The sequence below is a fragment of the Mytilus californianus genome, unplaced genomic scaffold (assembly GCF_021869535.1).
Source record: "Mytilus californianus isolate M0D057914Y unplaced genomic scaffold, xbMytCali1.0.p SCAF_1, whole genome shotgun sequence".
Lineage (NCBI taxonomy): Eukaryota > Metazoa > Mollusca > Bivalvia > Mytilida > Mytilidae > Mytilus > Mytilus californianus.
In genome coordinates this window covers 126118002-126142444 of record NW_026262581.1, presented here as the reverse complement: position 1 = coordinate 126142444, position 24443 = coordinate 126118002, and the positions used below count along the sequence as shown (strand labels likewise).

Below are 24443 nucleotides of genomic sequence, written 5' to 3'. Positions count from 1 at the left end.
CTGTATCTGTGGTATCATTTAACTCAAGATCGTTGGGAAAGATGCATTCAACATAATCACCAACCTTTGACTCAGTTAGTTAGAGGATATCATCTTTATGGCGGATCATGAAGTTAAAGGATAACGCAAGCTTTTTTTTAAAATTCTTTTTGATGAGTCTGCCTAAAAAGAATAAAGGAACAAATTGGCAAGAAGAGGAGCACATGTGGTTCCCATAGAAATGCCGATTGCTTGATAAAAAAACACGTCCTCCCGTAAATAATTGAGATTTTTGTAGAAAGTAAAATTTAGTTTTTAATTATTTTAAAGTCTAGATTGGGGAGTACTTAGTCTACTGTAAAGGGTATGAAAGTCAAATGTTTTTAAACTGTGTAAGAGGAGAGAGACTTAGATTTTATGTTCTCTAATAGACCTGTGGATAATTTTAGTAACGATGTCTGATTCACAAAACTTTTAAGTGATTGCTGATAAAATTGATCTTAATAGTTTGGAAAGAGGTTTCATGGATAACTTGCTAGTAACATGCATTCAGTGTTTTTGCATTGTACAAATTTAAAAAAAGATAACTTTTGATGGTAATTGTTACTGTCCTTATAACTGCCTATGATAAGTGTTTTGTAGGGTACACATTGTTGAAAATGGTTTCGAGAATTGCGTGTTTAAAAGAGACATTAGGAATAAACCGAAATTTCCATAAAATGAGTATGAAAACGTTCCTCGTCAGTGTGAAATTGTTTTTCGTTTTCATAGTCCAAAAATGGAAGAATATTGACAAGTCACTAAACAATACATACAATAAATAAATTCATGCAATTGGCTAAATTTTATCAAAGAAACAAAATAAAGACTTGTCAAATTATAGTATTATATACTTTCACTTTGGAAACAAAGCCATGTTCTAATTACAATAAAACATGGGCTGCACGTGATTGACGTCAAAATTGAAATTGCGACGTCAGTTGTATTTTGAACAACACCGGAGATCAAAATGGACATTTGTGTTGGTGTTGCTCGCTATTAAATAAAATCTTTCTAAAAGTAAGTTTATATTTATATCTGTTCACTTTTTATTATCGTGAAACGGTTGATTTTTTATATCGTTTTGACTGAGGAATATAATATACAAGGTTATCGATTTTGGCTTCATAAAAACAAAATGGCTGCGTTTCGAACGTGTATAATAGGCCCACTTCGAAGTACAAAAGTTCTAATTTTTCCTATTAGAATCGAAATTATTCTTGCCATGCTCTTTGCTCATTTTAACATGGATAGTCATTATGTTTGTCAACATTTTACACCTCGCTTACGCTCGGTATAAAGATATTATATTGACAAATATAATGCCTACCCATGTTAAAATGAGCACAGAGCATGGCATGATATAATTATTTCTTAATTTGTACATTGCTAACCACGGCAATTGCAAAATCACAATTGCTTTTCATTCTCTTAATTAAGAATGAATGGATGGGTGATAAAACAACACGCGACTGTATTTTGAGGTGTCAATTGAGGCAATGATACACGAATCATACAATCAAAGATAACTTAATAAGTATGCCCCAAAACATTCGGGTCATCACTTATAGTCTCTTGTATCTTAGTTAGTGTGATCATGCCTTCGTTTGAAACCCAAACTTATAGGAAATAAAACATTTCTATCATCTTTGAAATACAGGGTAAAGTTGTCACAGTAGCCGTTCTAAAATTATGCTCTTACATTGCTACAAAATAGTAACAACTGTCTACATGTGATACTTTCAGTTGGCTTAAGAATAATACGTTGTCAATAAATTTAAAATAACTACTTACACTGAAATACAGGTCAAATCGATTTTCATTGTTGTTGTAGTTACTTTTTGAGGTCTTAACAATCAAAAGTTGGCAAATATGTGGTTTTCCCATGAACTTGCTCTTTGTTTTGACCTTGCATCTCATCAATTTGAGAAGAAATATAATCTATTCATCAAAGTTAATTCTAAGAATTTTTAGTTCCAAGTTCAGTTTTTCGATTTCATTATAGTATGATATATACAGAGCAGTTTTTTATTATTTATTTAATTTGTAATGTAATTTAAAATTTAAGAAATGTTTCGCATGGAAAGGAGAAAAGGAAAATTGCAACTAAAGATTGCGAAAAATTAAAGTCTGTATTTGTTAATGAGGAATACAAATGATGTATATTACATACTTCTACGAATTTGTAGAAGACATTATGAGAGTAAACAAGGAATGGATAAAGAACAATATTTCAACTTTTCCTCACGTAAGTACGACTAGAAACAATAAATTTTAGTCTAATAATACTAGTTTATGCAAAGGTAATCGCCTATTTCTCTTTATGACAAATTACACATTTCAATCTTATACCGTTGTTGTCATTCAAATTCAAACAGGTGAAGATGATCTTTTTAACTATTAGAATACAATGTGATTCCATCGCTAGTAATAATGGGCAAAAAGACGTGTTTTGTTTTTCGCGAAATAATGTGTTTTTTTTTCGAATGAAAACATTTAAAAGTGTTCTTTTAGTGCATAACAAAAAAAAAAAAAAAAAAAAAAAAAAAAACAGGATAAAGAAAAAAAAAAAACAAAACAAAAAACAATGAAAGAAAAACAAATATGGGTGTAAAGACGTAGGATAATCGGATTGTCAGATGGCCAACATTCATAGAAACAAAAGTAAAAAATAATATTTTACTAAAACTAAACTGAACAAAATCAAACAAAACTCAACACAATTACAACATGCAAATAAACACAAATCAATGGACATACACATGAAAGAATGATACAAAAAGTAAAAATCAAAACATAATACACACAGCTAAAAAGTTGGTTAGTAAAAATTAAAAACAAATCAGCTAAATATGTCTCATCACAGCTAATACCATACACTTTGATTGAGGTCAAGATCTAGGACGTTTCGTTACTTGGAACATCAGATACTTTCACATTGAATAAATCTAAATTTCACATTACTAAACTTTTCACTGATTTAATATTGACTTATATAACACTATCAACTTCAATAAGATGTATGGCTCACTATATGTTCACTTCATTTAATATTGCACTAATTTCACAGCTTTCTACAGACATGACACTTCCGGTTGATATCATCATCACATTTCAATGACCAACCTTTAAACATATATTTCGAATCGTTATTATAAATAGCATTTACGCTATAATACCTCTGGCAATTTATATTTCACCAATATCTTCCGGTTTCTCAAATTAAACGGAACTACCAAACAATTTACCACAACTTCCGGTAAAGTAAACACCAACTTCTGTATATGCAAAATACATATTTTCTGCCACATAACATAAATACTGGCCGTTGTATGGTACGATAAGCTAACCCTCGTAACTGGTATTTAGGAAGATCTGTGTCAATAAGTGGGACGTACTTTGTCTGACCATTTTAACGCTGCCGCTTCAAAACTGAAAATAACACTGCATGGAAAAACCCCTGAAACAAATAATTGAACACCAAATAAAATTTATTTTCTAATGAAAACAAGATTTCACACCATAAATCGACCGCCACGTGATGAATAGTCTCTAGGTCTGTTCGATATACCAAAATGACAAGTAAATGATAACACCGTCAAAAATAGAAATAAATGTTCTTACCTGAGCAAATTCAATATATTGTCCTGTGAAACTCCATGTCCTGAACTGACAATTCTGAGGTATCACCAAATATAAATGAACTGCAGCAGATGAATACAGTAAAGCGCAACAAAATATTTGATGAGTTTGACATTAAACTGCTCTTAAATCATACACAATAAAGAATTTCCTATACAAGCTGTTAATCAACCAAAAAAGTGAACAATTTTAACAGGGACTATCAAAGATTTGACATTCCCTAACAAATCGAAATAACAAAATACAATCATTGAAGAGGTTCATATTTTGGAGGACAATTTTTCTTATTGTTGATAATTAATAGTGTGTTATTTGTACTCGCTAGATTTCAGTCAGGACACCTGATGATGATTTAGAAAATAACTGGAAAACAATGTTAAGAATAGTTTTTTGTTTAATGATTGGAAAATATATGACCACTTTTATTCGGTTTCTTTCCTACTAAAATTCAATTGAAAAATATGGAGATATGATATGATTGCCAATGAGACAACAATGTTTGTATTTTAAAACCGTGAATGAAACAAAATAAGGAAATTGATAATGACCCTTAGAAATTGCAAACTCTGTCTCAGATTCATATGTTTGTATAGATATATAATGCTGTTTTAAGTTCTGTCTTCAGGAAAACGGTTATCTAGGAGTGTTCTTACATTTAGAACCACAAAATAATCAAATATAATGTTAACATAAATGTTTTGACTTTTGTTAGTTCGGACACAAACACATATCATTAGGAAAAGGTACTGATTTGTTTAACCTGGTAATATAAAGAGAGTGTATTAAAATCAAGTTCCAAAATAGAAGCACGAATGAGTTTCCTAATTACAACACAGGAACACCAAGAAGTCAGTATGATCGTGAATTAGCAAATGAAAATGTATTGAATAACTTCACTCATTGAACAAGTAATGATATTTTTGGAAGAAATTAATCAGGGCAGGTACAGTACAGAAATAAATTGACCATGTTTAAAGTAGTTAATGTGATCTTATAAATCTAAGGTTGCATAAGTCTAATTTCTACTTAACTTCGGTCTTTGGTGGTGAGTTATCTTATTGGCAATCATACTATATCTTCTTATTTTTATAGTCATAATTTTTCAATTTCCCATTTTGTAACAATTTTGTTTTAGTATTTACACATGCATGCAGACCTTGGATTTTTTGCTCCAATGATAAAGCTAGCTGATAGAATTTCGGAAGAATTAAAGAAAGTTTTCATACTTAGTTTCCAGTATATCTCAGAAAATAAACCAGGACCAGACTGGACAGGTATTACTTATATTGTTATTAGCAGAAAAATAGAAAAAAAGAATATATTAGAAATTGACGTATTTAAAGTTAAATCGCACAAAATACTAGAATCATCTGCATTATAATCTATTCTTGAACGCCGCTTTGATAATTGTATTAAGTCCATGGTGTATATTAACGTTCTCTTTATTTGGATTATGTTAACAATTATCTGAATTATGTTTATCATATCTACACACGTATATTCTTACAAGGAAGTTGATACACTCTGGGAACAAACAACCTGTGATTAATTTCCCATACAATAAAACATGTACTTTATTTCAGATTATACACAACTTTCTCACCATTTGATAGTAATTAAATATTTATATAGTAAACAGTAGTTGGATGACGTTTAGAAGCAGAGGACCTAAAGATATAAGAAACCTTTTAGTCTAGTTTTATAGTGTAGTGATCTGTAGTGCGATTGAAGTTATAATAAGGTCAAACAAACCTTCCTTGAAATAAATGGTAGAAAAATACAAACAACAAATTTGTATCGAACAGCTTTAAAAGGTATATTTGAAAACGTTTTGTGTGGGGAGTAATCGTTTAATTTTTCTGACATCATAATACAGATATTAAGTGTGTTGTCTCTTTATGAATAAAAATGATTCAATAGTAATGATTTATTATCATTTTCATTCATCACAAGGAGTACAACATGGATGGGATTTGTTTTATGTATTTGGAGTGCCTACAATTGGACACCCGAACTTCTCATATACACGACGTGATGCAAGAGTCTCTAAGGACACGATGCATCTTATCAGTGAATATGTTCGAAAAGGGTATGTAACTTTCGAGCGCAATAAGATAAAGCAAATACAGTCTAATTTGATTTGTATTTTTTTTATTGTCATACAAGATAATTTGGGATAGTTTGGCACATTAAGAAATATGTAGGCCACTTTATTTATCAGTTGAGTAAATTACTGTTCATATTGTTTGTAATATATGATATTTATATAATTAATTGTAATAGGAGGATTGTTGAGAGTCATTTTTCCTTTTTCCATCACAGAAATCTGAACAATTCCTAATGCAATCAAACTTGGAACAGAAAATGAGAGCTCAAATTGAAAGTAATAAGAATACTTAGCTAAATCGATCACAATTAATAAATATCAAAGTATTGTCTAAAACAATTACATCTTTCAATGTTTTTTTATCTTTCAAAATTGTATTCAAGTGGTCAGGCACATTCCTGATGTGGTTTATTTGAGACGAGAAAACTAACACAAGACGCGAAAAGAAAAGGAAAAAAACAAACTTAGCTGCCTTCAAAATGACTAAATAAATATGAAAATATTACTTAACAAATTGAACATTATTTTTTACAGTTTTACCAGCTCAAATGTGATGAAAATGGAACTTTACAATTCATCTAGTAGATCATATAACAAACTGGATTATGTTGACGGGAAGACCATTCTGACAAATAATTTTAATTTCAGGAAACCAAGAATAGACTTTTGGTACAAGTATCTGTATGCTTATGATAATTATGAATGTTATAGAAATTACATTAGACATGGATGAATGTATTACTGATTCAAATAGTCAATGTCTTTTACACATAACGAACTTGGTATTGGTATGCATTTGCAATTAGTGCGACTGAATTAATAAAAGATGCAAATTCAACATTTATCATACTTTCAGTATTTTCCTGTATACCTCATTAGTTTTTGAGTGTCAATATTTTGTAATGAGACCCTTTTTCGGTCTTAGATTAAAGGTATTTCAAGACACTACAGGGAGATAACTCTGTAAAAATCAGCTGAACGTTTTAATCACCTTCTATTGTTAAGCAAATATTAAGCTTCTCAATGATCAAAATTAGTGTTTGTCAAACTGCTATTTATCCAATGAAATTTTTCCGATAAAGTGTGTGGTTCTTTGAAGTTTTTTGAAATATTTATTTTTTTGTCAAAGGGTCAAAGTAAATATTTTGTCAAAATTTTATGAAAATTAAACGAGCCAAATTAATTTTAGTCAAGGTGTTTGGTACCACCTTAACATGTTTTAATGTAAGAAATTCATTAGATGTGTTATCTATCCCGATGAAACAACTATTTACCAAAGACTAATAAAAAAGAGAGACGGAAGATACCAAAGCAGAATCAAACTCATAAGTCGGAAACGAAAAGATAATTTTATGGCAAAAGAAAACCGTCCAAAAGACAAACAACAGTATACAACAATCAACATAGAAAAACAAAGAGAGAGAAACACGAACCCCACCAAAAACTGTGGGTGATCTCAGGTGCTCCGGAAGGTTAAGCAGATCCTGATCCACATGCGACACCCGTCGTGTTTTCATTTAAGTACAAACTCGTTGATTTCACAATCGAGGAAAAGAGGACGGGATTGTGGTAACCAACAATTGAAACATATCTGTTGTCATCTATGAAAAAGATATTCCATAACAATCAACCAACACGTGATGGCGTCCGTAAAATTTTCGAAGGAATGACTTCAATTACACCACTTGGATCCCTTAGTGTTATAGCTCCACTATAAACAGCAACAATCTATCAAGTAAATACTGATAGATAATTCATGATCTAGAACATCGTATCAACCGGGAGATATTTACTCCATATGCAGGTACATTAGCATGGTAAATATCCGAAAACTATCTATTGTACACAAATAAGTTTTTGAGCACGCCATTGTCACGGGAACTTTTAATATAAAATATTATGTTTGACGTGTGAATATAACGATTTAAACATAATATCTGTTAATTTAAAAATTGAAGACAAATATGTTTACAAATATGATTATCCGTTACAAGATTTTACAATATTTTCAAAGAATTTTAAGAAATGATGTATTCGCATTTAATGTTTTTTTTCTCGGCATAAAGTCCATTTTAAATTGCCTTATGACTAAAATTTAAGCGGTTATCTTTTCTGTTTATCAATCGCTTTTGTTGATACTTATTTCTGAACCTCACAAGACAAGTTGCTTACATATACGGATAATTGATGCGTTCTAGTGTACAGACACTAGAAAAATAAATTGAGTTTGGTATGTGAGGAATGTATTCCCTTGTCAACCTTTCAACCCAATACTAAACAAAACTCACATAACCAGCTGTCCTCATCCCATGATACATTTATAAGGAAGGAAATGATTACATTATAAGGTAATTCTACTTTTATCTCATTATTTTCAATATTATATTTTTACGAGCACGTTTTCTTGCTTACTTATAACCAGTAGCGTCCTCGTAAAGAACGTCCAAGACATTGACTGTCAAATGTCTCAGTGTTTGCATGTTACTACGTTTTCCACTGTGAACATTTAGTATAAAAGACAGAAAAAACTACTCATAACTACATTTGTTAATCAACAAAGAGAGGTACATGTATTTTAATTATTTCTTAAAAGGGCATTAGCTGTCAAATTCATATTAATCGATTTGAATCAAATTATCATATTTGATTTATAACATACTAAAACATATATCCAAATTATAAAAAGTCTAAAATAAACAATTTACGATGCATGGACTTGATAATATGTATCAGCATTTCGTGTGTATTTTAGTCTAGACGCCATCTAACTAACCATTGAGGTGACCTCTGAAGACTGCTAACGGTCATATAGACCGATATAAACATAAATATAGATAATAATAGATAGCGAACACGTGCAATTTGATTTATAGGTCTGTTTGATTTCATATTTTAGATTAAAAAATATGTTAATCATCGTTTTTACCTGTATAAGAATGAGTTTTTGTGAATCGAATCAGTCAACCTAATGGTTTGCCCTTGTTTCACCTTCAATGTTGACATTCTTTTCCTTTCAATAGCTGAACACGCCTAGTTTATGCGTAACCCATCTCTAGCTAAGGGGTTAAGTTGAAGGTCACACGAATACGGATTCAATGAGGTCGAATTATTCTTTTGCAAGTGAATAATTCATCAGCGATGTTTCTTAGCGTATTATGACAAAATTGAACCAAGCTAGCTGCTAAAAACGAATTACTATTTCACTATCTCACTTTCATTAAGGATTGAACAAGGAGAATCAAATTTCATTTTTTTTTATATTTCGTAGCTAATGCCCCTTTAAGTAATTTGATAATATTTTCAGAGTTGCCATCTGTTTGTTTGTAAAGAATTGTATATTCACATTATTACATAATACACACACGATTATTTGTAATAGATATCCCATCAGGACGCGGTGTGTCAGTGTAAGATCATCCCGATGGCAGGAGGCCAGAGGGTGATCTAACACTGACACACCAAGTCCGAATTTTTCAACATAAATTTTGATAGTATTTTCCGTATAAATATTTCTAAGTTTTAGTATAAATTTGACATTCCCGCCAAAATGATACAGAACAAAGGAAAGCATGCAGAACAAAGAAACTAAAGCTAGGGTGATCTGGTAGGGGTGATCCGGCTCAGATCACCCCTGGTAGAACAAAGGAGCTGGGATGTAATAACAGCTAAATGTGAATCAATAATAACTTCATTCAACCGAATTGTGTTAAGATTCAATTGCAATGACCAGTTCATGTCAAATTAAGAGCAAGGCGTAAATTCTGAGGGGTAAAATATCATTCCTTTAAGGTCATTGCTTGTAATTGCTAAACAATAATACTCAACTATATATTTTGCATAGAATTTTGGTCTTCCATTTCATTTACGTATTTAAAGTAATAGATAGTACAGGCTCTAAAAATCAACCAAATTATTAGTTAAACAGCAAATTTGAAGTAAAAGAGCGTTAAGTAATTTAGAAATAAAATATTGATACATAGCAAAATCAGTTCTTTAAATACTGCAAAAAATCTAATTCTAATTTATTTAGTGGTTGTCATCAATTGTGTTTGAGTGAACCATGTATAGTATAGCAAACATTGTTAGTCTTGTGTGTTTTTGAATTTTGGTTCATTTATATGTTTAGGAGTTAAGTGTGGCGTCCATTCGCTGAACTAGTTAGACATTTTTAATTGATGTTTATATTAGTGTTTCATGTTCTGTCCGACTCGGCTTCTGGCAATTCCATTATTTATTTAGGTGGACGATACACATTTTATTACTAGATTTATGATGTCTGTGGTAGAGACGGCAATGTTTTCTTAACCATCTCATGAACTTGGTGCACGTGTTAATTTTCAATCTTTTCAGGCTTATTCAGTCAGTTGCATTAATTAGTTAGTAGCAGTAGCAGTGCAAAAATTCAAATCAATTTCACAACTTTTCACAACTTCCTAAAATGCCGCCAGTTCGTAAAAAGCGTTAAGAAAAGTGACACACCAGTTGTACAGAATTCTAGTAATACGGAATTGACATTTGACGAAATTAAAGAAAAACTAAGGAAGCAAGGCATCAGGGCTCCATCAACTTTCACCAAAGAGCAGTTATTGGAACTACTAAATGAGAATACAGGACAAGATAATGCAGTTATGCCCGAGTTTGCAGCATTAACTCAACTTACCACCAGCTTAAACAACATGGAGCAAACTGTTTAAAATCAAGGAACTTTAATTCAGTCGCTTTTAGTTCGAGAATCAAATAGTATTAGTCAACCTGCAGTCGTTAGTGATATAAGTAATGGAGTACATCATGATACAGGATCTTATTACACCGCCAAGGTTTCCTCAGGCATGTTTCCGCATGTTCAAGCAGTGACACCGAACGTTCGGAAACAGATATTAGAAGGCAAGTACATTAATCTGGCTACTCTACTTAACAATCAAGAAAACGTACAAGATTATAAAACTGTTGATGAATCTGACGGGTCCGCTCTGTTAATTAAACATCGCGATCCTCGCCTTCAAAGAAACTTGTCTATTCAAGAATTTCTAGAAGCTTTCAATATTTACAAAAATATTATTTGTGAAAAGCAAGACCGACGCATCGAATTCGATATGTATATTCAAGATGTCATTGATATCTCTGCAAGATATAAAGGTCCCGTTTTCTACGAGTATCACAAGGCTTTCGCAAATAAGGTAGCTGCTATCAAACTGACCCACGGTAAAGTTGTAGATTGGTCCATCAGAGACGAAAAACTCTATTCATCCATCACAAGTGGAAAAATTATTAAGGAATGTGAAACATGCGGTAGTCTTGGGCATCTCACAGCTGTTTGTCAAACGTTACCTAGCTTTGGTCAATCGAATAATCGATCCAAACCAACTTATAATCAAACCCATTTTCAGAAATCACAAGTTGGAAGTAACGGTCGTGATGATTCCAATACAGATATACGAGGACGCCCCGTTCTTTTCTTTCGTGGTCGGGAAGTGTGTAACAATTTCTTATCAGGAAAATGTTTCAAGGGGACAAAATGTTTATTCGCCCATGTCAATACTAGATCATCTAGTGGTGCTACTCCGAACAGTAGGCCGTCACAAGAACAAGCGCAGGCTAAGAATTGACTAGTGTCTACGCCTATTGATATCGATCAACTTGAAGTTGAACTTACACATTATCCAGATAAAACTTTTGTCAATAATTTAATTGATGGACTTCGATATGGTTTTGACACAGGCATAAACGTACTACCAAGTAAATCTTTGGAATGTAGGAATTTATTGTCTACCAAGAAATTTTCCGATGACGTTACGAAACTGGTAGATGACGAACTTCGAATTCGTAAAGGATACCTTATTGGACCATTTACAAAACCTCCGTTTGATACTTATAGAATTAGTCCGATAGGTATTGTTGAAGGAAAATATTCAAAAAAGAAACGATTAATTCTAGACCTTTCGGCTCCTCACAACAATGATGAGCATCACAGCATCAATGATTTAATAAATAAGGAAGCCTATTCCTTAACCTATGTAAGAATTGACGAAGCTATAAGTATAATTAAGTCATTAGGAATTAACATTCAATTATGTAAGTGTGACGTAACCGATGCATTCAAATTAATACCTGTATATAATTCTTTATGGCGATTTTATGGATTAAAATGGAATGACATGTACTATTTTTATACTCGTTTAGCATTTGGTTGCCGTTCAAGTCCCAAGATATTCGATACATTATCAGTGGCAATATGTTGGATCTTACTAAATAATTACGGTTTGCGGCACGTGTTACATTTGTTAGACGACTTTTTCCTGATTAACAATCCTTACGTAGACGCTACAAGGAATATGAACACAATGTTATATGTATTTAATAGTTTAAAGATTCCTCTCAGCGCTCATAAAACAGTTGGTCCATCTACTTCATCAGAATATCTCGGCATAATTCTCGATTCAATGCATAAGATTGCTAAATTACCTGATGAGAAACTTGTTCGAATTAAGGATATTTTATACAGCTATCTTAATAGACGTTCATGTACTAAGCGTGAAATGTTCATCTTAATTATGCATGTAAAGTAATTATACCAGGTAGATCGTTTGTGTCGTACTTATTGACATTAGCACACTCCGTTAAAGAACTTAATCACCACGTTACAATTAAAAAGGGATGTAGAGATGATATGGCAATGTGGTTTAAATTCCTAAGTCAGTGGAATGGTATATCATTTTTTTATCAGCAATAACGTTATTAATGCGTCCGATTTTCATTTATTTACGGATGCTTCATCAACAATCGGATACGGAAGTTATTTTAGGAAAAGGTGGTTTCAAGGCATTTGGCCCGACGATTTTATTCGGCCCGATGAGGAGTCTTTCTCAATGGCTTACCTAGAACTGTATCCAATTGTTATTTCTGCTATTTTATGGGGGCATGAATGGTCTACTAAACGCATTCTTTTTCATTGCGATAATATGTCTAGTGTGTACATTATTAATAAGGGTCGTTCATAGTGTCATGTAATAATGAATCTTGTACGACGTTTAACTTGGTGTGCGGCTAAATTTAATTTTGTTGTACATGCTGTACATGTACCAGGGAAAGAAAATAACATAGCAGATGCTCTTTCTCGTTACCAGATGAAGCGGTTTCGACAATTGGCTCCGGACGCTTCGCCGAATCCATGCATCTGCCCTCCTCATTCCGAAATTCTTTGGGGTTAGATCAATCAGTCGACAGCTTATGGAATAAAAGTATCAATGTGAATACCCGCAATGTTTATTCAACAGGATATACATGTTTTATTCAATTTTGTGGCGATCATATCACTGGATTCAACTCAAGGAATTTCAATATGTCTAAAGTTTCGGAAGATTTATTGATCTATTTTGTGGCCCATTGCCAATCAGTGTTAACACTGAAATATTCAACAATCAAATTATATCTCGCTGGAGTTCGTTTTCATGGAGTTAATTTTGAAAATGTGAACCCCCTTTGTGATAGATTTGGTCATACATACCAACGCTTGCAAAATGTGTTAAATGGAGTTAAAAATCTGAGAGTAAGCCATTACGACAAAAGTTACCAATAACGTTTAAAATTCTACAGGAAATAGTAACTTGTTTGCAATGTGGATTTTTCAATCATGATTATATGGATTTAACATTTCAAACAGCGTGTGTTCTGGCATTTTATGGTTTCCTGAGATGCAATGAGTTTACATGTAGAACTGTTTTTGATCCAGATTCAAATTTATGCGTTTCTGACATAAATTTCGTTTCAGAAAGCGAAGTAACTGTAAATCTAAAAGCTACAAAGACAGATATTTTCCGACAAGGTATTATAATTTCCTTGTTCAAGATAGATGGAGTCGTTTGTCCGTATAAATTGCTATTCCAGCTGATGAGTGTAAGACGAAACCTGAACGCAAGGCACAATGATTCATTTTTCGTTGAAGAAACCGATAAACCACTTTCCCGGAACTATTTTATAAGCAAGCTAAAAACAATACTCATGGCATTAGGATATAGTGAAAAGGATTATAGCGGACATTCTTTTCGATAAGGTGCGGCCACTAGCCTCAAGGTATTGAGGACAGCATGATACAAACACTGAGACGTTGGAAATCAGATTGTTTTAAACGCTACATTAGAACTTCTAAATTGGATATTAAATCCGCGCTGGAAAAGATTAAATAACAAAGATAACAATGCAGGCAAACGTTTTTTACAATCGGTTATAACTTTGTAACTTGTCCTCCACCCTGGCCTTGTGTCTTTTCTTTTTCACGTTGATCTCAATATTGTTGTTAAGGATTTTTATATTGACATTAATTTTTTCTCTAGATCAACTTTAATTTTAACAAGACACAAGGCTTCATCAGGCACAACATCTTCAAATTTTGGGGTTACTCAATATGCAACTTGGGCAGGCAACATAACGTTACACATTTCGTTTTGGGCTATGATATTTTATTTTGGCCAAATATAATATCGTTCCCCAAAAATTTTCTGAGTAGTTAGGGTGCCTACGTACCTTAACGAGGAATAGTCTCATCTTGATTGCTTAACAGCTCTATTTCACGTCGGTCTATGCCCACAAAGATTTACTCTTATGCGGTACCACGTGGAAAATCAAGTAAAGCTATACCGCTCGGGAACGGCTTTCTAAAGTACTCTGAGACAAGTAGACTGGTAGTCGTACACACACGTGTATGCAAATACCCCTATGGTGACGCATTTCTGTCAAAGATATGTGGCTAGCTCAGGCACAGTATTTTAGCGGCAAATTATCCTTGTACATACTGTGTGTTTTGTGTCAACTGCAGGTAGCATGTAATTTGTTTTGTTCTTGATTTACAATATGACAGAACTGAGTGAATTACATGATACTAGAGAAAAAATATCCTTAAGTATTCACACAGTGTGCCGCGCACACTGCTCGGATAGTTAAGTATAATGGTGGCGTCAGTTAGTTTACATTCATCGCTTTTTATTCAATGACGCCAAGGAAGTTTTCTGTAACATAACGTGTTGCCCTTAAGCCCAAATATTTGTATAATAAAAATAATTATTTTATCATGTTTTATTTTTCTTCAGTACTTCAACAATATCAGACTGGGTATCTTGAAATACTTCCTGCTGGACGTTTAAGGCTTTATATCAACAATAACTACTTTTGTAATTATGGTATAGTGTCTGTGATCGTTCTTATAAGAGTGGTCGTTAATAGCTATCAATTATCTGCGGTTGAGGTTTATTTATATTTAGTTGTATATCTCTAATCATTGTTCACGCCAGTAATTCTCTTATCAATTGGTCTATTAAGCTCAACGCATTGAGGTTTTATTAGTTAATTGGCTTTGGTCTGCTGTGTCGGTATTTACTTTAGATCATACGCTTGATGTGTATTTTATTATGTTTGAAACATGTTATATAAATATACAATATCGTTCAGGGGACAATTGAAGGCTGCCTTCGGGCGAAAGGCTAATTGGTGGGCTGTTTCTGCTCTTTGGTCAGGTAGTTGTCTCTTTGACACATTCCTCGTTTCCATTCTCAATTCTATCACATTCCCTCACACAATATTATCACATACTTTTCTTTATAAATCTCATCATAATGACAGAAAATTAACAAATCGTGTTTTCTGAACTAAATTACAACTTCTAACATTGTACAGTTTCACTTCAGCAATTATGTCAAAAGTTCTAGTAATACAACATTGATTTCATTCGTACAAAATTGTTTTAACTTACTTTCTATGAACTTACGTTGTTATAAAAACCACTCACAAAAAATCATCGGAAACAGCATATGTATAAAGTTCAGAGAAAAAAAATACATCGTCGGAAACAGTATATATTTATCCAAGATCATAAAAATACATAAATATTGTATTCTAATCTTATCAAGGTTATCTTTAAAAATGTTTACATCTTTAGTTTTTTGTTTAATAATCTTCAATGAGGTTTCTTCTTACTCAAATTACGGACCAACTCGAAGAACTATTTACGGATTGATCCGCGGGAAAGTGACCACACGTGTTCCAGGATTAAAAGTTGAGGAGTATTTAGGGGTGCCATATGCATTGCCACCTATTGGGCAGCTTCGTTTTAAGGTAAGATTAGTTATTTTATTTTGGAAGGTTTTTTTAATCACTAACTTTGGTGGAGAGCTTTCTCATTTGCAATCATACGACATCTTCTTATCTTTATAATATGCGTAAACAAACATCATTTCATTAAAAATCGACCATTTTTGATTATCTAACTGAATTTTGAACTAAATGGTTCAATTCCCTTCTTTAACTAGATTGATAGCGTTTGATTTTTTCAGTTTTTTTATACTTCTTCTTTTTGAATTTTAATTGGAGTTCGGTATTTTTGTTAAACATTTTTTATGTATAACATTAGCATATAACCATATATAAAATGAGTGATTTAAATACAAGCTTTTATCATAGTTTAATCGTTTTTATTTCAGAGACCACAGAAACCATTCAGATGGCATCCTAGGGTATTAAAAACAACTACAGTCCCTCCAGCATGTCCTACTATAAATCTTGCCTACATACAGTGGCACAAACCCGGATTCACAAACCTTAACGAAGACTGCTTATACATGAACATTTATAAACCTTTGGTATGTCCATTATGCAATAACGTATTACAAGATGATTACCACCGATTTTGGTTATATGTATTTTATGAATAATTTGAAAACTTAAATTATCTTCCAATAAATCAGTATTTTAATTCATGCGATTACTATCACAGCTGTGTTTCAGTTATGCTAAAAGTTTAAATTGTTCAAAAGGAGGATGGGTGATAAGGACCATCAGCTGTTCCCTGCAATTAAAAAAAAAATATTATAGCCATCCAATATGATACTTATTTATCCTATAATATACGGGAATATATAATCTTGATTTTCAAATGAGGAAAGGTAAATTTTGATGTCACTATGATCTTATAAACATGTCAAAATTGACAGATTTGACCGAAGATGGATATTATACACATAGCATTGGGTCACAATAGTTATGATGCAAGGTTTCATCCCAAATGCTGTTTTACACATATTAATATCGTTTTGCACTAAATGCAAGCGGTATAAAATCCTAATGAAAATATCAATGGTGATGTCTGAAAGGCCAATATCTTGTGAAAATCTAAAGGATGCTTTTTGGGAGATTTAACTTTTGATTATCGAATTCAAGGGCTAAAAAGCTGCCTTTTCATACTTGTCCTTTAGACAAATATAATCAATGTGTTAAATTCCGATTACATTAATGTGTATGACTAAAATCTTTTTATTTGTTGTAGTTCGTTTGAGGTCGTGGCCGTTTTAAAGGGATTACGCCCATCGTAGTCCATTTATCGTTTTAATCGCACCTTACAGAATTACTTTTAAAACATTCTCAAATTACCTAACACGTGTCATTTTGTCTTTAGACCCGTCAACCAAAGCTGTCAGTCTTACTGTTTATACATGGAGGGTCCAACTCTGATGGTATGGTAGACGGAGACATATTAGCTGCACACGGACAAATAATTGTTGTGACATTCAATTTCAGAGTAAGCGTTTTAGGTACGTATACTGCCCTGTAGACACTTTAATCGTTTGAATAGCATTTTAAGGGTGTCATGGAACAAAGAGAGTTTGTTTTTTTATTCATAATTTTTGCCCTTAAAGTCTAATTTTTTTTAACTGCGATAATTTTGTGAAAATTTGAAGAAAACTTATTTTAAAAAATCCAATTGTTTCAGTTAAAGAAGGATTTGATCAATTGCGTCATTAGTTATGTATTTGTGACGACATACATGTATCTGAATTTTGTTAAAACCTGATTTTTTGCATAATTTGTCAAACTGTGAACAAATTATTATTGCGCTACCCCTCGCCCACAACTTTTTCCTGAAATATTCTTTATATACCATATTCTTCATTTTTTTTTTAATTTCAATGGCCGTGTGGTTGCGCCACACATAAAATTATGAAATAAGGTAGAAAAAGATGACAAATTTCTAGAAAAATTTACTAAAATGAAAACTATTCCTATCTAAGGCCAACATATTTATAATATTTGAACAGATGTACAATTTTTCTTATTATGCTTTAAAAAAAATTTCATTTAGCAATACATGCATATTAGACTTATTCAAACAATTGAAGTATAAAAAGTACTACTTTTCAGGACCGTTTATTGAAGTTATTGGCTATACTCCTTTTCTCATATCTCAAACAAATTTTATTCGGAGAAATTAACAAAGTTTTAAAAATTAATCAAAACCTTACCATGTATGGAATAAAATATAGAAAAAATCACAGGACAATCAACAACTTAAAAAAAAGAAAGGCGCTTTGTCCAATAGAAAAACGACGAACAGTAATTAGAATACACCAATTATCAGATATCATCACTTGAGTAAAACCTTTTCAATTATAGTGATATCACTAATGAAACAAATTCTATGATCCGTGGCGAGTTTCTACAAATCTGACGATATGGTCTACATCGACGTCATCTTGTACATTTCAAAGGATAAGATATCATTTGATTTTGAACAAAAAATCAGCTACTGGAAACTGAAACATCAGATACAAAAAATACCAAAGTGATAATCAAACTCAAAAGTAGAAAACGAACTGACAATGTCATAGCAAAAAACGAAAAACGACAAATAGACAAACAACAGTATACAAAACAGAACGTATAAAACTAAAGAGTGAGCAACACGATATTTCTTGAAATACCATCAATTTGTCCATTTCAGTTCTATCAGCTCTTCAACATTTGTGTTTGTATTTGGATTTTCATATATGTAATGGCATCAAAAACCACTTAATAGACATTGAAAGTCGAAATTTGCACCTGGTGCAAAAAAAGAAGTACCGTTAATGGTATTTGTTTGCGACAAAATAACTCAAGTCATTTGTCACCATCATTATAACAATAACATAAATATGGTCACATCTGAATAGGGGTTGTAGCCATCACTTTGAAACCGTTGATTTAAAAAGTAAAGAATGTCAAAATGAACAAAAAATTACGTACACTATCATAATTTATGGTCATGACAATTAATGAATTGTATTTTATTTAGTTTGTTTAAGAAACGATTAAAAAAGATTAAAAGTATTTAATTAAGGACTTGAATGCTTCTTTTTATATTTCAGTTGGATATTTAAGCATCGACTAATGCACGTTTTGTATATAATGCTTCAATCTTGTACTTTATTTGGCCTTTTAATTTTTTCGATTCGAGCGTCGGTTATGAATCTTTTGTAGACGAAACACGCGTCTGGCGTACAAAATTTTAATCTTGGTATCTTTGATGAGTTTATATTCATACATGTTTTCACAACTTTTGAAAAATTAATAATTCCATTCTTATAATTACATTTTTTTATGTTTTAAACACGGAATAACAAGTTAAATCAATGTTATGTTCATTGTTGGTTTGTATATTTGTCACAGCTGACAGACAAATGATAAAAAGTTAGTTTTTTTCATTGATAAGATTGTATGAAAAGCTAAGAGATGATTTATCAGTGGAAACACTGTTTTGAAGAAGATAAGAAAAAATGTAATTTTTTTTGCCAACAAGACGAAAGTATTTCTAAAATGATAGGAATGATATATATCTATTTATTCTCGAAAGAGGACAGGATAACCATAGAATGTGTAACTGTTCACATTTCATACACGATACGTCGTAAACCTAGAAGATATGGCCTTCAATGTGAACTTATAGTCTTGAACTTGTAAAACTTTTATTTTTTAATTAATCAATAACAACCATATGTTGCTGGATATTGTTTTTAATATTATTATGTCGATGGTATATATCGGTATTATGTCGGTGAATGCAGTTTTCCTCATTAAGATACAATTTCTATAATGAAAAGACCTATTCATTTATCATAAGTATCGGGTCATTTGAGATTTAAAAGCCATTGCAAAGGGTCCAACTATGTTAAAGTTTACCGATGATCGATCTCATAAATCGAAAAGTAGATACAAATCAAAACGAACTCCAAAAGAAGCAAGACAAGGCGTGGTGACAGAGTTAGCGTCTCCTTAACTCCAAAAGAAGCAAGACAAGGCGTGTCGACAGAGTTAGCGTCTCCTGAACTCGAAAAGAAGCAAGACAAGGCGTGTCGACAGAGTTGGCGTCTCCAAAACTCCAAAAGAAGCAATACAAGGCATGTCGACAAACTTAGCGTCTCCTTAACTCCAAAAGAAGCAAGACAAGGCGTGTTGACAGAGTAATCGCCTCTTACTATACATGCATCACTCGCCATACGAAATCAGACAGTCAAAAAGTCATAATCGTAACTAGGACAAAATCAATCAAAATAACAGATCAGACGACTATTTTGTAACTAAAGATTAAAGACTCCAAAAGATGTCGCTAGTGAGCTGAGACACATACACATCGTTTTTGAGTAAGGAGCTATATCATTTATCGAAATTTTTTGACAGTCTTGTATGTTTAGTAATCAATTGTTTGGGGGTATTGGAAATATAAGGAGCCTGAAAACAATTGATGAAGTTTTACGCAAAATGTTTACGCCATCACGAGTTGGTTGACTGTTTGGAATATCAGTTTCACAAATGACGACAGATATTTTCTAATTGTCGTAACAACATTCCCATCCTCTTTTCCATGAATGCGACATCACCGAATTAGACTACCATTTGTGCATGAGCAACACGACTGGTGCTACATGTAGAGCAAGATCTGCTTACCCTTCCGGAGCATCTGAGCATCTGAGATTATTTCCGGTTTTTTGTGGGATTCGCCTTTTTCACTTTCGTCTTTAGTTTATTGTCATGGCGTTGTCAGTGTGTCATTAATTTATGCGTTTGACTATCACTTGTGCAAAGACTTTCCAATACTTTCCAATACAAGCAAGTCTAGAAACTCTGGAACTAGCAGTTGGGATTTTACCAATTGACCGTAGCAGAGAAGAAAAAGTCATTAGACAGTTTGCTTAAATTACTTCTTACAACACCGTACCAATTAAGTGACAATTGCAAATTTAGAAATTTGGAAACTGGAATTACGTTTATGACCGCTAGAAATGTTGCACCAACCAGCTGATGATATGAGATGAATGTTGTGACAATTTCAGAGTAAGCGTTCTAGGTACGAATACTGCTCTGTAGATACTTCAATTGGTTAGATAGCATCTTGGGACTGCCATGGCACAAAATTTTCTGATATCTCAAACACATTTTATTTGCAAAATTTTACAGAACTTTGAAAGTTAATCAAAATCTTGCCAAGTATGGAATAAAACATAGTAAAAAATCAACAGGGCAATAAACAATCATAAGAAGAAGAAAGGCGCATTTATCAAAGAAAAATTGACAAACAGTTATTAAAATACAACAATCATCAGATACCAACACTTGCGTATAACCTTTACAATTAAAGCGATATCAATAATGAAACAGATTCAATGAACTGTAGCTAGTATTATATATGCGCGGTACAGATTTTAAAGCGAATCACATGTTTTCTTGCAATACTATCAATTTGTCCATTTCCGTTCTATTAGGTCTTCAACGTTTGTTTTAGTTTGTGGATATTCATATACATTATGACCCTTAACTGAATAGGCTGGAAGGTTAAATTGTGTATGTGGTACTGCAAAGTGGTACCGTTAATGGTATTTGAGCAAGTTTTGTAATCAGCGCTTCATACATGTTTTAACAACTATTACAACTAGAGGCTCTCAAGAGCCTGTGTCGCTCACCTGATTCTACTTTGGTTTTGGAAATCATGTAAAAATAGATTAAAATCATAACAGATACCCTAATAATGAGTGAGGCCAAATTTGGTTTAATATTGGTCCTGTAATTTAATAAAAAATCCTGGTGGCCATCTTCAACAGTAAATCGGCAACAAAGTAGTAACACCTAATCATCACCTCATAAGAAACATTTATGCCATGTTTTGGTTTCATTCCATTCAGTGCACCTCTAGAAGAAGCATTTGTATGTATTTCCCATAGGGTCTTATGTTAAAGGAAGTCCCCCATTGGCGGCCATCATGGATGAAGGATCAGCTTCAAAGTAACAAAACTTAGTCAGCACCTCATAAGGAACATTCATGCCATGTTTGGTTTCAATCCATTCAGTATGTGGTTCTCTAAAAGAAGACATTTGTATGTATTGTCCATAGGGTCCTTTGTTAAACATTGTCCCCATCTGGCAGCCATCATGGATGAAGGATCAGCTTCAAAGTAACAACACTTGGTCAGCACCTCAAAAGGAACATGCATGCCATGTTTGGTTTCATTCCATTCAATGGTTCTCTAAAAGAAAACATTTGTACGTATTTCTCATAGGGTCCTATGTTAAACTAAGTCCTCCGCTGACGGCCATCTTAGATTATGGATCGGCTTCATAGTAACAACACTTGGTCAGCACCTCATAAGGAACATTCATGCCATGTTTGGTTTCGTTCCATTCAGTGTTTCTCTAAAAGAAGACATTTGTATGTATTTTCCGTAGGGTCCTATGTTAAACTAAGTCCCCCGGTGGCTGTCATCTTGGATGATGGATCAGCTTCAAAGTAACAACACTTGGTCAGCACCTCATAAGGAACATTCTTGCCATGTTTGGTTTCATTCCATTCAGTGGTTCTCTAAAAGAAGACGTTTGTATGTATTTCCCATAGGGTCTCATGTTAAACTAAGTCCCCCGCTGGCGGCCATCTTGGATTATGGATCGGCTTCAAAGTAACAACACTCGGTCAGCACCTCATAAGGAACATTCATGCCATGTTTGGTTTCATTCCATTCAGTGGTTCTCTAAAAGAAGACATTTGTATGTATTTCTCATAGGGTCCCATGTTAAACTAAGTCCCCTGCATGGCGGCCATCTTGGATTATGGATCAGCTTCAAAGTAACAACACTCGGTCAGCATCTCATAAGAAACATTCATGCCATGTTTGGTTTCATTCCATTCAGTGGTTCTCTAAAAGAAGACATTTGTATGTATTTCCCATAGGGTCCCATCACTACAAACCAGTAAAAGTCTGAAATGGCCTATATCTGTACTCGACTGTACTGATTTTTACTCGACCAGTCTGAATTGGTCTGAATTTTACTTGACAATACTCGACCCTAGTCTTAACCATACTCGACCGTACTGATTTGTACTTGACCCTTATCTTTGCCATTGAAAATAGTCTGAACTATTACTCGACCAGTCTGAAACAGTCTTAACCCATTCTCTACCAATTTTTTCAGTCTTAACCATACTCGACCAAAGGTCTGAACAATACTCGACCAGTCTGAACCATACTTGACCAAAAAACCTATACTTTTTTTTTATTTTAGCTGTTAAAATTAATTTCTTTTTTTCTGACATGACAACAGCCACAATAAAATAAAGATATATATAAAAACATATTTTTACATCCTTACATGATTCTCAGATTTATCAAATAGAGATAGTTGAATTAAATTATTTTATTTAATAATTTAATTAAATTAATTTTAAAGTTTAAGAGTGTTGTTAAAAAAAAAGATTTTCTTTTAACTAAAAACCACACCTTTACTGAGGGTAATAAAACCTTATTAAGGTGCTTCTTGTTTGGCATGTGTTTTTTTTTTTTTTTTAAACTTAATTTTCCTAAATTCCTAAAGAAAAACTATATAGGTTTCATGGTTACATACAATAGTTATATAATTATCTTTTTAATGAGGTAACAACAGCCAAAAAATCACTGAAATTGTTTAACCTTATATTAGAAATATATCTGTTCTTATTATAATTTGGGATATATTATATATAATATATATCAAAAAAGGATAAAAAAAATTAAAGAAATAGATAAAATTTTTCTTCTGATTAGTGGTAAAGTATAAAGTAATACCTCCTGCTTGGGGCAAACTCATTAAAAAGATCACACCTGGCCAGAGAGTATTATTTTCTAATTAGCATTCATTAAAAATTGCAACATCCTGTAAAACTTAAATCGCAAGGCCTTTTGAATTCACTAGATAAGTAATACACGAGTTTAAGAAAAAAAAGGGCTTTCTTTTTACCTGTAAAACACACATGTACTGAGGTAATTAAACCTTATTAAAGTGCTTCTTGTATGCCATGTCTTTAATTTTGACAAAAGGTATTTAAATTTAATTGAAATAAAGTTTTTCTGCAACTTTGGAACACATTTTCTTTTTTAAATGGTTATCAAGGATTGCTATGGAAGTTCTATCATGATTATATTAAATTCTTGGTTTTACAAAACAAAGGTGTGATTTTTAAAATTTATTAAGTTGCTTTATATACTATTTTAAATATATTTTAATAAAAAAGATGTTCACTGCATTATTAACTAAACTCAACTGACACCATAAATCTATACAAGGCTTAAGTAAATGGTGAAAATTGTCCAGTTACCATAAAATATATCTGAAACATTCAAAAAAATTTGAATAACATTGAAAATATTAGCCACAATTCAGTTTTGAGATTATTTGATCAGCTTGTTTTATTTTTATTTTAAAGGTGATATATATATGTAAGTGTTGATAAATATGGTGTTGAATTTATATTATGTTTATTGTGAAATTTTGGTTTCAATGCCATATTGAATACATTTTAAATTTCAAATTGTTGTTCAAATTTCTAGCCAGGGGAAATAGCTGTTAAAAACAGTTC

General features: G+C 32.4%; 1 protein-coding gene across 2 annotated transcripts in view; it reads left to right on the top strand.

The window, feature by feature from the left end:
* Window positions 1-24443, top strand: part of LOC127733216 (cholinesterase 1-like) — a 42847-nt gene that overhangs the window by 5571 nt on the left and 12833 nt on the right. The window contains exons 8-11 of one of the 2 annotated variants that reach the window (XM_052242536.1): window positions 2208-2266; window positions 4796-4934; window positions 5614-5749; window positions 6302-6605. In XM_052242536.1, the coding sequence (XP_052098496.1) occupies window positions 2208-2266; window positions 4796-4934; window positions 5614-5749; window positions 6302-6500 (533 nt within the window). In that variant the 3' untranslated portion in view covers window positions 6501-6605. Of the gene's footprint in view, window positions 1-2207; window positions 2267-4795; window positions 4935-5613; window positions 5750-6301; window positions 6606-24443 lie in introns of those variants that run through there. The other variant, XM_052242537.1, reaches the window with a different exon arrangement.